The sequence below is a fragment of the Giraffa tippelskirchi genome, chromosome 4 (assembly GCF_054371585.1).
Source record: "Giraffa tippelskirchi isolate mGirTip1 chromosome 4, T2T-mGirTip1v1.2.pri, whole genome shotgun sequence".
Taxonomy (NCBI): Eukaryota; Metazoa; Chordata; class Mammalia; order Artiodactyla; family Giraffidae; genus Giraffa; species Giraffa tippelskirchi.
This window is the reverse complement of record NC_137278.1, coordinates 75,958,048-75,974,107: the sequence shown is the minus strand read 5'-3', so window position 1 is coordinate 75,974,107 and position 16,060 is coordinate 75,958,048. Positions and strand designations below refer to the sequence as shown.

Genomic DNA, 16,060 nt, shown 5'->3' with positions numbered 1-16,060 from the left:
AAGGGGACAACAGAGGATGAGATGGTTGGATGGCATCACTGACTCAATGGACATGAGTTTGAGTAAACTCTGGGAGTTGGTGATGGACAGGAAGGCCTGGCATGCTGCAGTCCATGGGGTCGCAAAGAGTCGGACACGACTGAGCCACTGAACTGAACTGAACTGATGGGATTAGCAGATACAAACTAGTACACATAAAATAGAGACGCAACAAGAATTTACTATACAGCCCAGGGAACTATATTTGATATCTTGTAATAACTTACAATGGAAAAGAAACTTAAAATGTATACATGTAACTGAATCACTTACACCTGAAACTAACATAATATTGTAAATCAACTATAATTCAATTAAAAAAAAAAAAGCAGGGGTTGCAATCTTTCCCCTTTAAGGGTCAGATAGCAAATAGTTGTCTTTGTGGGCCATATAGTCTGTTGCAACTACTTAAATTGGCTGTCACAGTGTGAAGGCGCCACAGACATCTCTGAAGTCTGGGTGGTGTGGCTGTGTTCCAGTGAAACATTATTTACGAAAACAGGCAGCGTGCAGATTTGACCTGAGGCTGTAGTTTGCAGACCTTTGATCAAAAGGTACAGGCTTTGAAATTTGCATTTTTAAACCCTCTGATTTCGACTTGTGCTATTGACAGGGAAATTTTAATTAAGCAGAAAATAATTACCTTTATATTGACTCAAATGTTTCCTGATGAGATTTTTTAAAACTGCTTTCGTTCCTGTAAAGATTATTTTAGACGCAATCATTCCCTTGGTCAAGCTGATCTCCTCGGTCAGGCTCATAGATCTTACATTTGTTTCTTTCCTTCCACTTTCTTCTTGCTTTGATCCCAGATTAAACAGCTAGCAGCAGTGATATTTAAATCTGTACCAAATCCAAGTGTGAACTACAAACCTGGGGCTAGGGGGTTCTTCTGAGATGTAAATTAGTCATTGGGCAGAGTTTAGCACAGCTGCCCTGGGCCCCTCTCCTTTAGGCCCAGTCAGGGAGCTGGAGCCCCAAGCAGGCTCTGAAGGAGAGAGCAAGGGCCTGGGATGCTGGGATGCAGGAGTAAGGAAGCATCTTGCTGGCTGATCTCTGCTTATTTACATTCAATTCTCATGGCTGAAAGCATCCTTATTTGCAAATAGTCTAAACTAGGTAATTCAAGTCTCAAATCATCTGTCATCTGTTTTGATAAAATGACTGGTTCTTCTAAAGTGGCCAGGGTATGGAGCCTGTCTTTATCCCCTAGTCTGCCTGGGTAGGGCATGAGGCAGGCAGATGGAGCACAGCCCATTTTCTGGTGGCAGCCTGGAAATAGCCGTGCATGTGGTGTTAGCAGCTAATTAAAACAATCGTGTTTTAAGCACTGAACTGAACTGAACTGAGATTTTTAAATACTTACCAACTCAAAGACTGGATGATACTCCTCAGCTTTCCAGGTGATAGTGCTCACAATTATAGTTGTTTCGTGTTTCCCCAAACTGCTAAAAAGCTCCATGGTCCCATGTTAAAAACGAAGCTCTTTGTTTTTGATTCCACTCTTGCACTGTGCTTGTGCTGCGCTTGAGGTTGTCCGATTTCATCACACACTTTAGAGCTGTCTTCCTCCTGGCGGCAAACCTCGAAATGCTTACCCGTGGGCACGTGGGGTTTGAGAGAACTCCTCGGGCATCAACCCCAATATCCTGGCTCTGAGCTAAAAGCTGGTCCCTCTATCTCCTATGAAAAGGTGTATGAGGAAGAAATCCCACCCCCCCACCCCACCCCCAGCCCAGCACACAGAAACCATAAACCTCAAAAACATGCCTTGGAAAGGGGGACAAGTGAGGTACCCACTGATTTCATTCAATGCTCACTGGGCACCTACCACTGCCAGAATGGTGGGGCCGTAGAGCACCGGGAGAGCTCAAGTTCTTGAGGGAGAAGAACCACAAGAACAAGTAAATGATTAAGAGAATCTCAGCAAGTGCAGGGCAGTGGCAGGGTTGGTGAGATCTGTTATTGATCTTCTGAAGATCCCAAGAGCCAACCACTATCCAAACGGATGTGCAGGGTGGTAGATCTGAAGCTGGTTAAGTGTTTTTGCTCTACTTGGACCTGATGATGTTGCTTTTCTTCATGCAGAAAAACTCCAATAAATGCCTATTTTCAATTTGCTAATACAGCCATTTTCATTAATTCTAAAGCTGCGTAATATGGGCTATGTAAAAAGTCTACAGGCCTGAAAGCAGGGTGTGTTTCTGATGGAAACACTCACATGTATGATTGTACAACAGCAAAGAGATAAATGACCATGATTTTGTAACCCCCTGCCGCTGTTAGTTTGACCATACTTCAGGAATGTTGCTTTCACTTACAGAAACTCTACAAAGGTTGGTTTGTTAAAAAGACAAATATTAAATGAAACCTGTTTGCTTGAAGACGTGACAAAGTGTGCAGAGCACACACACTGCAGACAGACTGAAGAAATAAAATGTTCCAGGAAGAATAATTTGCAATATAAAGCTTAATAATTTATTGCAACTTGAAAATTTGCAGATTATGCCAGACACTGGGGATTAGATTAAATGGAAGAAAATACCTTTATAGTGCAAGCTGTCCATCTGGGGACACTTGTATTAATATGAAAGTTTTTAAAAATATATTCTTAAAGTTTAGGGATTCTGATTTGATTTTTAACTGAGTCTAAGCTGGATTGCATCCTTTTTTTTTTGTATTCTCATAGTAATAAGTACACATCTGTCCAGAGTCCTGGCCATATATCTCTGATTCCGGGCAAATTAACTTCTGTAAGCACCTCACTGTGGGTATCAGACAAGAGGGGCGTGTGACACATGGTGGAACCCACAAAACTGACCATTGACAACTGGGGAATGTGCTAGGCTGGGGATACACAGACAGGAGACAAAGCACTGACCCTCAGGGAGTTCACAACCTGCCTGACTGGTTATCTGCTCTGCTTTCAAGCAGCTGCGGGGGCCCTGGAGAGAGAACAATTATTTGTAGTGGGAGCAGGGGCACTGAAGCATCCTCAGAGAGCATTCACAAACAAGGAACAGGAGAGGGAAGGTAGGAAGACAGGAGTGTGCACAGCCCTGGTGGAGTGGAGCCCACTCCTCTATACAGCTTTAAAATGCTTCGTCTGACACTTAAAAGTCCCCCTTGTTTTGTCATTTACCACACATCCAACTCTAATTCTCACCAACCATGGACCTTGGAGATCTCAAATATCTGCTCATCCTTAAAACAGATAAGCAGTGACTTCATACACACAACCTGTGCACCATTTGACAAGGAAATTCTGGCCACAACAGAGGCCACCACACAATTTTTAATTAAAAATTTTAAGACTCAAGTCCTTGAAATGGCTTAAAGTGGTTATATAAAAATTTGGTAAGATAAAAATGAACAAGCCCACAGGTTGCTGGAATACAATTTATTCAAAGCAATTCACATTAAAATATTAGGTTTAAATACACATACAACTGTATTATAAAACACTATACTTTTCCAAGGTTTATGACATTTACTTTTTAGAATCACCTGTATGCTTCTAATTTGAGTCTAAAAGATACCACTGAGTATTGCTGTAATTGTATTTATATTCCCATTTATTTCAAGTTTGCTAATAGATATTTAGAAAGTATTCATAAGCTCATCTAGAATATACATGGTTATATGGTAAATGTTTACATTCAAAAGGGGAAGTCAATACAGTGCTACAGATACATGACTCGATAGTTCTTTAATATATGAAATATATTTAATGGTTCAGCTTGCTAGAAATGTTATTAAGCAGGAAAAGCTCATCAAGGGGTTTATATCTACCTCCTCTGCACTAGACCCACATTCTACCAGAGTCCATACACAAGGCTGGCTTGGAGTCACTTCATGTAAATGAGATTGTACTGAGTTTCTGTAAAAATGACTGGGAAGTTCAGATTTTGTCCCAAGGTTGTTCCTCATCTTAGAGACCTATTTCAATGACTATTAATAAAATTCAGCTCAACTAACCTATGATTGGCATAACTACAAAATACAGAGCCTTTTTCAATGGAATCCCTAGTGGAGTGAGGCTCATGGCAAATCAGGTATTATCAAAACAACACGCATAGGTCCTGCACCTGAAAAGTGCACAAAGGGAAGCTTAGGACTAAGTTCTGGAAGCTGGGACTCAGCACTGATGGAGCCCCATTCCTCAGGTCTAATTCTACAGAACACAGATGAAGAAAAGTATGGTTGGTGCCACCATAACATTATTCCTTGGCTTCCCTCCATCAACCCTCCCTTCTCATGACATCTGCAGGCCCTAGATGCAGGACGGTTGGTCCCAACAACACACAAGTTAGCAGCATAAACAGCGTGAGGCTGGCTTATTTCCCACCAAGGCAAGGTCCCCCTTCTTGTACATGGTGGGAACCAAGCAACCTCATGGAAACCAAAACAGTAGCTAATCACTGATTTCAAATGAACAAGGAATACACCAAATGGGGATAAGTCTCAATTAAAGCATTTTCAACTTTTAAGTAATACCATAATCCCAAAGTAGGTCGACATTACATAGTAAGATGACAGACTATCTTGACTACCCACCTTAAATTCTTTTATAGTAATGACTTACAGTGTAGATATTAACAGGCATGAAGGCAAATTTGAGGACAACTCTGGTAAAACTGAATACAAACCAAGATTTCACTCCTTCACATACTTATTCACATATTCATTGGGTGTGCGAATGAAGTAACAAGTCCAGTGTAGGGTAGAGCTTATGCTGAAGACCTGAAACCATGATGAACGCACTGCACTGCTCTACTTCATGATCAAACTCATGACTCAGATGCAGATCTGGAGACTTCAGTGAACAGAGGTCTGTGGGAGCCACTGTGGTAGAAGGGAAGGCGTGGAGGGAGCACCCTGACCCAGCAAGTCTCTTTGAGTCTCAGCGTCTCACTGGAAATGACAAGCGATGGATTTGATGACACATTAGATGCTTTCTGGTGCCAACATTTTACAAACTGGAAAGTATGCAGAGTGTGTAAGTAAAGAATTGTTACTTCATTGAATATTAAGCATCAGAAAGGCCACTGAGCATCATTTTGTCTGGATCCAAATTTTTTCAGATAAACAATATTGACAAGCAAGTCAACCACAGGAACAAAATAGCCGAGGATCTGAAAAGTCAATGGGGAGAAGAACCCTGAACAACTATGGCCTCATACACCAGGAGCCTCAAAGAAAGTGCCATAGATTTACAGTGTAGGCAAAACTCAAAGTCTAGTGACTTAATATACAGTTATTGTCAGTAAGATGGTGAACATTATCAACATTATGAATAAATAAAAGTACAACAACAAAGTCACTTTTTATTTGTTTATTTTGTCCTCTAAAACACATTTAAAAAATAACATTTAGACACAGAATCACAAATACACACAAAATAAAATAGTGCTGGCTTGCTTCACAAATGGGTTTCCTTTGACTCCTTTAGCTGATTTGCATAAAATTCAAAGCTCTCCTGTAGACAAGAAAAAAGGGAGGGAAGTTACAGATAAGAGTTACCAGCAAGAGATGATGGCACAAAACTTGGAAATCATAAAATACTGCAAACTGGCAGGACAGACTGCTGGGCCCATGATAGCTGCCGTCCCCTCAAGGCTTCAGCACTCTGCTTTGTTTCGTGAAATCACCTATCCAAGAGGCCTCAAGTCAGAGTCAAAGCACCAAGAGCCCCTGCTCTGTGTGTGCAGGTGTGCACACTTGGGAGACTCTGCAGCCTCCCTTGGGAAGGTTAAGAGGTTTGAAATAAACATGTTTCAGCGACTTCCAGTTCAGTGAAACAGTAAAAAGGAATTCTGCACATACGCTCTCTCTTATTAAACAAAGCCAAGTAAAACAAAATTTCCCAGGCAACCTACTGAATGGGAGAAAATATTTGCAAACATATATATCTGATGGGGGTTAACTGTCATACAAAGCATTTATATAACTCAATAGCAACAATGGAACTGAACAGACATGTTTCCAAAAATGAACTACAGTGGCCAAGAGGTACATGAAAAGCTGCTCAACATCACCAATCAGGGAAATGCAAACAAAAAACACCCTGAGATGGATCTCCCTTCATATCTATTAGAATGGCTACTGTAAAAATATGACTTGAAATAACAAGTGTTGGTGAAGACATGGAGAAAAAGGAGCCCATATGCACTGTTGGTGGGAACAGAACTGGTGTAGCCACTAAGTAAAACTGTATCACAGCTCCTCAAGAAAGTCAAAATAAAACTAACATACGATCTAGCAATTCCACTTCTGGATATTTATCCAAAAAAAAAAAAAAGAAAACATTAATTCAAAAAGATATATGCTCCCTGCATATTCACTGCAGAGTTAAGAGGAGCCAAGACAAGGAAACAACCTAAACATCCATTGATGGATGAATGGATAAAGAAAATCTCACACACAGAGACACAGGAATATTATTCTGCCATAAAAAAGAATGCAATCTTGCCACTTGCCAACAATAAGCAAGGATGGACCTCTAGAGTATTGTGCTAAGTGAAATGAACCAGACAGAAAAAGATAAACACTGTGTGATCTCACTTATATCTAGAATCTGAAAAACACAAAGTTCATGGATATAGAGACTAGGTTAGTGGTCGCCCAGAGGCAGGTAGAGGTGGGGGTTGGGGAGGAGGAAGATGGGTAAGCCATACATACATAAAGTTAATAATACTGTACTGCACATTTGATAGCAGCTGAGAGCACAGATCTTACAAGTTTTCACATGAAAAAAAATTTTTTGACTATGTATGGTGGCCAGTGTTAACAGGACTTACTGTGGTGATCATTCTGCAATATCTACAAATATCAAATTATTATTTTGTACACTTGAAATTAATATAATGCTATGTCAATTATACTTCAATTAAAAAATCCCAGATAAAGAAATAAAAACCAACTTATTTAAAAATGGAAATGAGCAAGTAATTAACAGTGACATAATATGCTTAGCTATTGAAATACGGCCATTAAATCCTATTTCAAGTTGAAACGAAGAGAGAACTGCCCCAAGGACATTTGATAAATTCGTATCTACACCTGAAGTTCTGAGACTGACCTTCTATTTTAAACCTCGGTCCCAGAGGGCTGTGTTCTGTGGCAGCCAGACCCGTAGCATAACTTTAGTTCCTGAAGCCCTCCCTGGAGGGTCCTTCACAGAGATCTAATCCTCATGTAATTAAGTATTCACCTTATTTTTCACACATTATTATGAAGCATATACAAATCTGTAGAGGTATTTTTCCCCCCTCTTAATTAAGAAATACTCACAGGAGGTTCAGTGAAAGGGACAGACTCTCCAGCATTCTTCAGCAAAACTGCGTAACGCTTTAGAAACAGATCATTCAATTTTACATTCTTTGCAGTCAAACTTTCATATAGTGCTTTAGCAGATGCAACATCACTGTCCAAGACTAGAAAAAAATATATTAATCATAGATAAAGTCAACCTATCTTCTTGTTTTTCCCAAACACTTAGCCATTCATCGACTCCTGGATCCCTTTATCCTAAACGAAACCAATACTCAACTACCTTCAACAAAAAAAAACCATATTCAGGATCTACAATCCAGTCTTCCTTCCCCACACGTCTCACTATGAAAGAGAAGGAAAACGACAACACAGCTATTTTAAAAGATCCATGCTAGTTCAACTGACCACAAATGGAAGTCTTCAATCATAGAGTAAGCACATACCATTCAATTTCTTCTGTTTAAAACCACACTTTGAAATCAGGCTAATTCAGTGACTTTTGTAATGCTGCTGTTGCTGCTGCTAAGTCGCTTCAGTCATGTCCGACTCTGTGCGACCCCATAGACGGCAGCCCACCAGGCTCCTTCGTTTCTGGGATTCTCCAGGCAAGAATACTGGAGTGGGTTGCCATTTCCTTCTCCAGTGCATGAAAGTGAAAAGTGAAAGTGAAGTCGCTCAGTCGTGTCTGACTCTTAGCGACCCCATGGGCTGCAGCCCACCAGGCTCCTCCGTCCATGGGATTTCCCAGGCAAGAGTACTGGAGTGGGGTGCCATTGCCTTCTCCGCTTTTGTGATGAGGGGCATGTAAAAATAACTAATGTGGAAGTCTGTATCTACATCAAGATCAGCTGCTAAACAACACCAAAAGACTTTCAGTACATTCTCCTATTCTAAAATATGCAAATGAGGCATAGTTAGTGATCCCCCTCAATAGGAGCTAGGTTTAGCTGGCTCTCTACTTGTGGCTGGTATACAAATATTTTTAAGTTCACTGTTGAAATTATACAAGCTCTGCTAAGAATTGTTGGTGATCCGACTCTTTGATCTTGCATTAGATTGCTAACATCTACCCTACACTGATGCTGAATAATTAATCCCAACTCTACCAGCACCAAGGTGGGCCTCCAGGATGATGTGGGATGTTCAGGGATCAATCAAGGATCTCCCTAGAGGGACTGAGGATGACTCTACACCTCTCACTGAAGCTGAACAGATCTTTAGTTTGGGTGAAGTCAGTTTCCTCTGTGTAAATCCTTTGCTCCCGTCCCTAAGAGACCAAAGCCTTCTCCTGCCACTGTCAAGGGCTCAGCCCAAGCTCTACCATCTTCTAGGGAGCTGCTCCCCAAACTCTCCCATCTTCTTCTCTTTCCTTACTTCCCGATCTCCCTGCTCTTCTCCCTCCCAACTGCCATGCAATTTAGTACTAACTTCATGCCGTTTTACACTACTTCATCTTAGATATTACTAATACCTGCCAATTCTGCAAATGTAACCTTAAGAAAGTTCATGATTATAGCACTATTTCGACATATATCATGTTCCGCTCATAAGGGTATAAAAATGGAGAATTCTGATTGCTAAGTCTGGTGTCCTGCCAACAATCAAATCCACAAAGCAACTCTTTATTTACCCTTTGGCTGAAGTGAACAAATCAGCAGGTGTCAGATGGACAGCTGATCATAACTTAAGAATGCTGACATTCATCTTAATTACTGAGGAAACTTTAGACTGGTTCCCTTCCACATGTGGTTGCCTGGCAACCAGGGAGGAAAACTGCTTAAAAGACTACAATTTCAAAGCTGTGACTTCAGGTAAAACCTTGGGGCCCCCTTTTTAATTAAGGTGTTTGCTATTTCCAAGAGTAGGTAGGTAGGCCACTGAAGGAGCAAACAGGCAAGTGAAGTCTTAAACATATAGCCATTTTACACTGTACTTCAGGTGGCAGGCCGTTGGAGGGGTAGGATTGGTTCCCAGAATGTACACCCAAGTGGACTTCCAAGTCTTTCCAGGAACCTGGATCGTAACTCAACACAGCAGGGCCCCTCAGAAGATGCTCACAGATAGTTTACATTAACCTATAAGAATAATTTCAGATTTTTTTTTTTTAATACAGGTTTTTTCTATTTCTTGGCTGTGCTGGGTCTTTGTTGATGCACGGGCTTTTTTCTAGTTGTGGCGAGCGGAGGCTACTCTCCAGTGGTGGGGTACAAGCTTCTCACTGCAGTGGCTTCTCGTGTTGCAGAGCACAGGCTCTAGGGCACACAGGCTTCAGCAGTTGCAGCTCCTGGGCTCTAGAGCACAGGCTCAATAGTTGTGGCGCATAGGTTTAATCCCCATGGTGTGTGGGGATCTTCCCAGATCTGGGATCAAACCCATGTCTTCTGCATTGGCTGGCAAATCCTTTACCACTGAGCCACCAGGGAACCCCCTTAACTATAGTTTTAAAACATATCCTAAGGCTAAGTAAATTATTTATACCATAAGCGATTATCTGATATTTAGGATTACTGCTTTTGAGCTGAAGACTTGTTGACTATACTACAAATATTTAAATCACTTAAATAATGCAGTTACATGAGACTTATTACCATAGCTTTTCATGATGCAAGTGTATGCTTCTTCCTTGTCAATTAATTCAGGAATCAATTCTAACAAAGACTTCATAGCTGGTGCCTAGGAAATTAAATATAGGTAACATCACCACAACTCAAAAGAACAGTGAAATATGACACTGATATATGGACATTATATCATAAAAACTTAACAATAATATAGTAGAACTGCCTACTCAATTTAATGGACTATTTCTCTTTTGTATCTTTTAGTATAGTCAGCCCCTCTGTAGCCTGTGGGTTCCAAGTCTGTGGATTTAACCAACCCTGGACCAAAAATATTCAGGAGAAACAAAAAATTCTATAAAGTCCAAAAATGCAAATGTTGAATTTGCTGGGTGCTAGCAAATATTTACATAGCATTTACATTGTATTAGGTATTGTAAGTAATCTAGGGATGATTTAACATTTACCAGTGATGAGTGGTAGGTTATATGTAAATATACATCATTTTATATGATCTCATAGAAAGGAAAAAAAGGCAACTCAATATTTTCTAAATGATGCCTGCTGTAACTAAATATATGAGTCAGAGAGAAAAGTGCAATTAGGTAAATTTTTTTTTTAAAAAGTATGTTTATGTGAAAATTAAGGAAAATTAGTTTCCAGAGTTGGAAACAACCTAAATGTTCCACATAAAACAAACATTACAACTGGCGCTCAGTTTAAAACTTCATAATGTGCCCAAATAACCTAAGAACAAGGTTTCTGGGGCCCATTCACAGGTAAAATCGAATCTAAAAGGGCATTTTTGAAATATGCTTTTGTTCTTTTTTTTAAAATAAACATCAATAAGCTTGGTTCTGTTTCATACATACACACATACTTTTAGTATAAATAAGCTAAAGAGTTCCTCTACCTCGCAGTTTCTCCCGGAGTCACCTGACAGGAGGCGCTCTGTAGCAGGCATCTCCCTCAAGTTCTGCACTCTGAAACTCATCCAGTGACCCAAGCAATGGGATTTGTATCTTACACTCCTAAGGGTCCTTTCTTAGGGCTCAATGCACTGCATGAACCTGTTTTGCATTTCCAATACAACCAAGGAGCCAGAACTGACTTTGCATAAATATCTAAAAAAGTAAACAAGTTCAGGCCAGCAAGTGTTCAATCTCTGTAGCATTTTTAGAAAAGGTCCTGAATCAAAAAGCTCTTCTATGATACTCAATACCTTTGAATAAGACTCGCTCATAGCATTATTGCCTTGGCAACAAGTACAGCACCTTACCTTTCCTGATCTCCGAGAATTCCTAATACAGAACACCAAGAAAATCGGGATTTGTTCAGCAACTGCACCACACCTCTAAAAATCGAAACATTATTCAGTAAGTGACGGTTTTGATAAACAAGGGGACCAAGGTGAATATTTCCAATTAAGAAAGTTCACAGTAATATAGTAATGTATCATTACTAACAGGAAGGCCTAATAGTCTACCAATTTTTTCAAAGCAAAAAAAGAAAACAAGTGCAAGCTCTGCCAAGCTTTTGTGAATGTTGTCCTTGGCACTGCAAGTATAAAGTTTGTTTAAAAAGAAAAGGGAAAAATTAAACTAATGCTTCAACAACCACAGAATAAGGTTTAGGACTGCAAAGAAAGAGGGAAAAAAGAAACACTATGCCTCTCCAATTATACTGCCAAGCATTCACAAGTGAGCTAAGGATCATAAGGTTAATTATACATTTAATAAGGTGTCAGGGAGATAACTGCTCGTTTCTTTATAAAAATTAAAATGTACAAAGCAAGTTCTCTTTAAAGTATAATTACCTACACTTATGCATACAAAAGGACTGATTTCAATCTCTCTATTTTATAAAAGGCTTTCACTGCAACAGACAGCCAGTGCTTGAGAAAGAGACAAAAGTTAAACTCAAAAAAAAAAAAAAAAGTTTATATGACAGACCAGATAAATCAAGTGTCTATCCCATCTTAGATGCTATAGTAAAATCAAATATGGCAAGACAATATTTTAGTTTACATTCATCGCAGATGTCATTCTCTTAAGTTTCTAAAAGCATATTGCTCTTTCAAAGCTTTAAAACATTGTCAATACTAAAACGACTAGTATAAAAAGAACTTTGGGGGACACACAGAACATTTACACTATAAATGGATGCTTTCGACATCTGTGAATAAGATATTTTTCACTACAGTAAGAATAATCTTTAACTGTTTGACAGGCAGGTAAAGAATGGGTAAAGGGTTTATGGGTAAAGGGTTTACCATCTGAAACCACAGTCTATTGAAGGAATAAAATTGAAAAGACAAAGCTGTTGCAGCAACACTTGGCTGTCATAAAGAGCTCTGGACAGGCTGCTGTGGGTACATGCAGCTCTGAGGGTGGTCATCACAGCCCCAGTGTCTCCCACCCTGGGCTACTAAGAAGAGCTTTGATGACCATGGCTCAGAAAAAGCTTGTAAATGAAACACGAAGTGCACCTTTCTAAAGAGCTATCGTAATAATGTGTCACAGTTGAATGAATACTCAGCTAGACATCCATATACCTGAGTAGGTACACTTAGGTATGTACCATACAGAGACAAAACATGAGATTTTATTCTTTTCAAGATAAAGCTTTTAACACTGAAGACAAGAAGATAGAACAATGAAAAGATTCCTGAATCCCCATTATAAATTGCCACTTGTTTGAAAACAAATTTTTTTTAAGGAAAAAAAAAAAGGTAAACAAGAAAATTCTCAAATAATTGGCATTTCTCTCTCTCCAGGAACAAAAGTAAAAAAAGCTTTAGAGGCAGTGCCAATTTATACTTTTCACAAAACTGTTAACACAGAGAAATTTCTCAGGAATTCCTTTTACAAATGGCTTGGATTCCACTCTCGAACTGGATGACCTTTCAGGATCACAAGCAGGTGAGTTCACTTTCCCCTTCCCTATCTGCTACCTAAGATGTGTCACAGCTAGCAAAAACGTAAGTGAATGTAATACTATTTACTATCAGAAATTGGTCCCAGGCCTCAATTTGACACAGGGAGTCTACACAAACACAGTCGATGGCGGGATCACGGTGACTGTTTGACTGCCACCTGCTGGGAAGGGGCTCCCTGGCGGTGCCTGTTTGTGTACATTACCAGTGGCAGCTCCGATCACCCACCGTTCTGTCGGCACTTGGCACGGCTTTATATTTAGTGCTGTTAAAATGGCATGAATGCAGTTGTCTCCTTCCCTGAAGATTGCTAATTTAACTGAGAGTGCGGGCCACAGAGACCTGCATTTGTCATTTAATGTGTCTGTGACACACAAGTGAATAGAAAGCAAATTTGACTCTTAATAAATCTTGAATAAGGCACCAAGAGTGTTTGAGTATTCAAGAGAAGCGGTACTTGAAAAGAAAACATTTCCTACTTTTTGTTTGCAAACTGTGTTGCCATGGTGACGCACGGTATTTAGAGCACTAGAGAAATTAAAGTAGGAAATCAAAGGAACTGTTTTGCAATACCTATCTGCACAGAAACATTTGTCTTTAAATCATTTTGGCAAAACATGTCTCTTTCCACCCCCATTTAACTCTAAAGACATTTCTAGTCCAATTTGGCATCTTTAAAACCAGCAACCTGTAACATACAATCCAGTCCTTGTCATGTAACCTTGAGTCACATTGAATTTAAATGTGCTAGCAGTGCTGGACTTCACTTCCAGTCTTCCACCACATACCTAACCCTAGTAATTTCTCAGCTGACTTCACACAAGTCACAAAGCCTCACTGCTCCACATGTGGTGGGTCATTACCTGTAGGAGAGCTCTGGCATCATCCACCTTGCCTGAATCCACGAGCTGAAGGAAAAGATCAGTTACAGGTTTGTAAACTGCAAACTGATTGGCCAATCTCTCTGCCATGATGCTTACTGTAAAAAAAAAAAAAAAAAAAGACAAGTAAGAAAAATCTTTCATTTAAACAATGGTATAACTAACTCACTCACCAAAGACAGTCAGTCCAGACACGCTAGAGAAAGTGCGTCTTTGCTCTTCGACCAGAAGAGCTAACTTACTCTTTTCAAGTGCTGGTTCCAACTGTCCCTCTATGACTTTTCGGAATAAGTATGCCAAGCCAAAGTACTGAGGGTCCACAGTTTGGTTCTCTGAAGTAAGCATATTTTCAATGCTTTCTATTGCAACGTCTATGTTATTACTGTAAAAGAAAGTAAAATAAATTACAAAGAAATATTTGCTTTTATATTAATATTGCAGGCAGTTTCAGTACAGGTAATTTAGTATTTACACATGCAAGCACTTTAGGGGAAAAAAGACAATATGTTTACAATTAACCAGATAAAAAACATTACACAAGTTGAACCAAATTACATTTACGTGGCAAAGGCAATCACTGGGTGCTTTATGCTGCAACAAATAACTGAAGTGGCTGCTTATTTTAAAACACTGCTCTAGAGAAAAGAACAAACAACTATACAGAGAAGAATTAAAGACAGTAACTTAAAAAATTATTGTATTTCAATGTTTTGTTTTTGCAGCTGTTTGGATATAAAATGAAATCTTTTATACTTACTTTGGTATTATAATCTACAACTGGTCACTACTGCATGAAGTAAAGATAATGTTAATCTCAGGATTCTTAAAAATGCTGATGATGTCTGCAAAAGGTACATTTTCATGTCTCTCAACCCACAGTCACAACAATTTGTTCTTGTCAGGTAATATACAACATTTGAAAAATATTCAATTTATATCAAAGTTCTCTGAACAAAGTATCTTCATACTTCATTCTTAAAAAATTAATTACATGGCCCCTTATTAAACAACTTATGATGAAAATTATCTTTATGACTTTTTGGTTAAGGTGCTCTTTAACTGATACTTTACAGTTATGGTATGGTACTCCAAATCCAAACAATCAATTTTATGTTGGAATTATCACCCAAAACAAGAATTCTCTAAAAATGAACCCCATTACAATAAATTTTTCTTAAAGGTTTTAGTTAGAGAATAATTTAATAGTCAATTATATTTGATAGTGAATAAAAACATCTCCACATCATATAAAACTCTGATTATATGGTAACATTTAAAACTTCATCCAGATCTTTCTTGAATAACTTTCTGGAATCTTCTAACTTAAAATAATAATCACATTTTCTTACTAAAGGGAAAGTTTAAAGTTCTATATGGGGAAACAGTTTTAGAAGGGGGAAAAACAAAACAACTTCTGTCCAAAGAAAGAGGAAAAAACAAAAAACCCTGTAAAAGCCAATAAGACTTTTTAGTATCACAACCCATTACATGTATGTAAGATTAATTGGTAAAGAACATTTTTTCTCCTAAAAGCATGAAGAATGTCAATTCCATAATTACCCCCATGAATCTTTAACTTCACCAGTGAGGCTAACAAAAATCAAGTTCTTATTTATTTCTACAATAGTGATTCTCAATAAGGAATCTAGAAATGGTGGTAAGAGAATCACCTGTAAATACCTCCCTTTGTGTGGGTGTGTGTTGACAGGGGTGGATGGATAGGAGGGTGGACAAAATAGAAATGCATATTTTTAATAAGCTTGTAGGGCCACCCATTTCATGATGTTCTGGCAGAGTGTCACCTTCAAGTGTTGCTGACCTTCAAATGAACTTATTTTTCACTTTCGTGAAAAAGTCTTTCAACAAGGGCCTGGCATGTATGAATGAGAAAAGTTACCAACCGTGGGGCAAATTTTATGAATTTGAAAATTTTGATCAATGTTGTTTACGATTTAATTTACAGCTAAAACATATTTTGTAAAACAAAATTATTCCCTGACAATTATAAAACAGGCAGCAACTGGCATCACTATTTCCTCTACAGTTGATACGGTTTCTAATAGCCTGCCTAGTTTTTAAAAGGTGGTATTTGAGATAATGTTCCTTCCAGTGTGTACAGCGGAGGAAAAGAAAGTTTGAAGATACTCACTTTTTTATTTGTGCTAAAGCAATGTTATTGATGAAAACCATACGAGAAAGTCCAATTGTATCCTCGAGTCCATTTACCAACTTCTGAATGTCATGTATGCTTTCCGTATCACCCTTCAAGGCACATGCCTGAATAAGGCGGGTCACTGCCAATCTAGAAGGTATCTGGTCCAGATCTAAGGCTGTTTTTAGTGTTGTCAGAGCATCTACAATAGAAAAGCAGC

General features: G+C 38.9%; 1 protein-coding gene across 8 annotated transcripts in view; it reads right to left on the bottom strand.

Moving 5' to 3' along the window:
- Positions 1-5,359: 5,359 nt before the first annotated feature.
- LRPPRC (leucine rich pentatricopeptide repeat containing) overlaps positions 5,360-16,060 on the bottom strand; it is a 103,725-nt gene continuing 93,024 nt past the window's right edge. For all 8 annotated transcript variants that reach the window (XM_081591951.1, XM_081591950.1, XM_081591956.1 and 5 more), the window contains 7 exons: positions 15,838-16,042; positions 13,931-14,070; positions 13,671-13,786; positions 11,152-11,226; positions 9,903-9,987; positions 7,333-7,475; positions 5,360-5,518 (listed from right to left, as the gene is read on the bottom strand). In XM_081591951.1, coding sequence (XP_081448077.1) covers positions 5,462-5,518; positions 7,333-7,475; positions 9,903-9,987; positions 11,152-11,226; positions 13,671-13,786; positions 13,931-14,070; positions 15,838-16,042 — 821 coding nt within the window. In that variant the 3' untranslated portion in view covers positions 5,360-5,461. The remainder of the gene's footprint in view (positions 5,519-7,332; positions 7,476-9,902; positions 9,988-11,151; positions 11,227-13,670; positions 13,787-13,930; positions 14,071-15,837; positions 16,043-16,060) is intronic.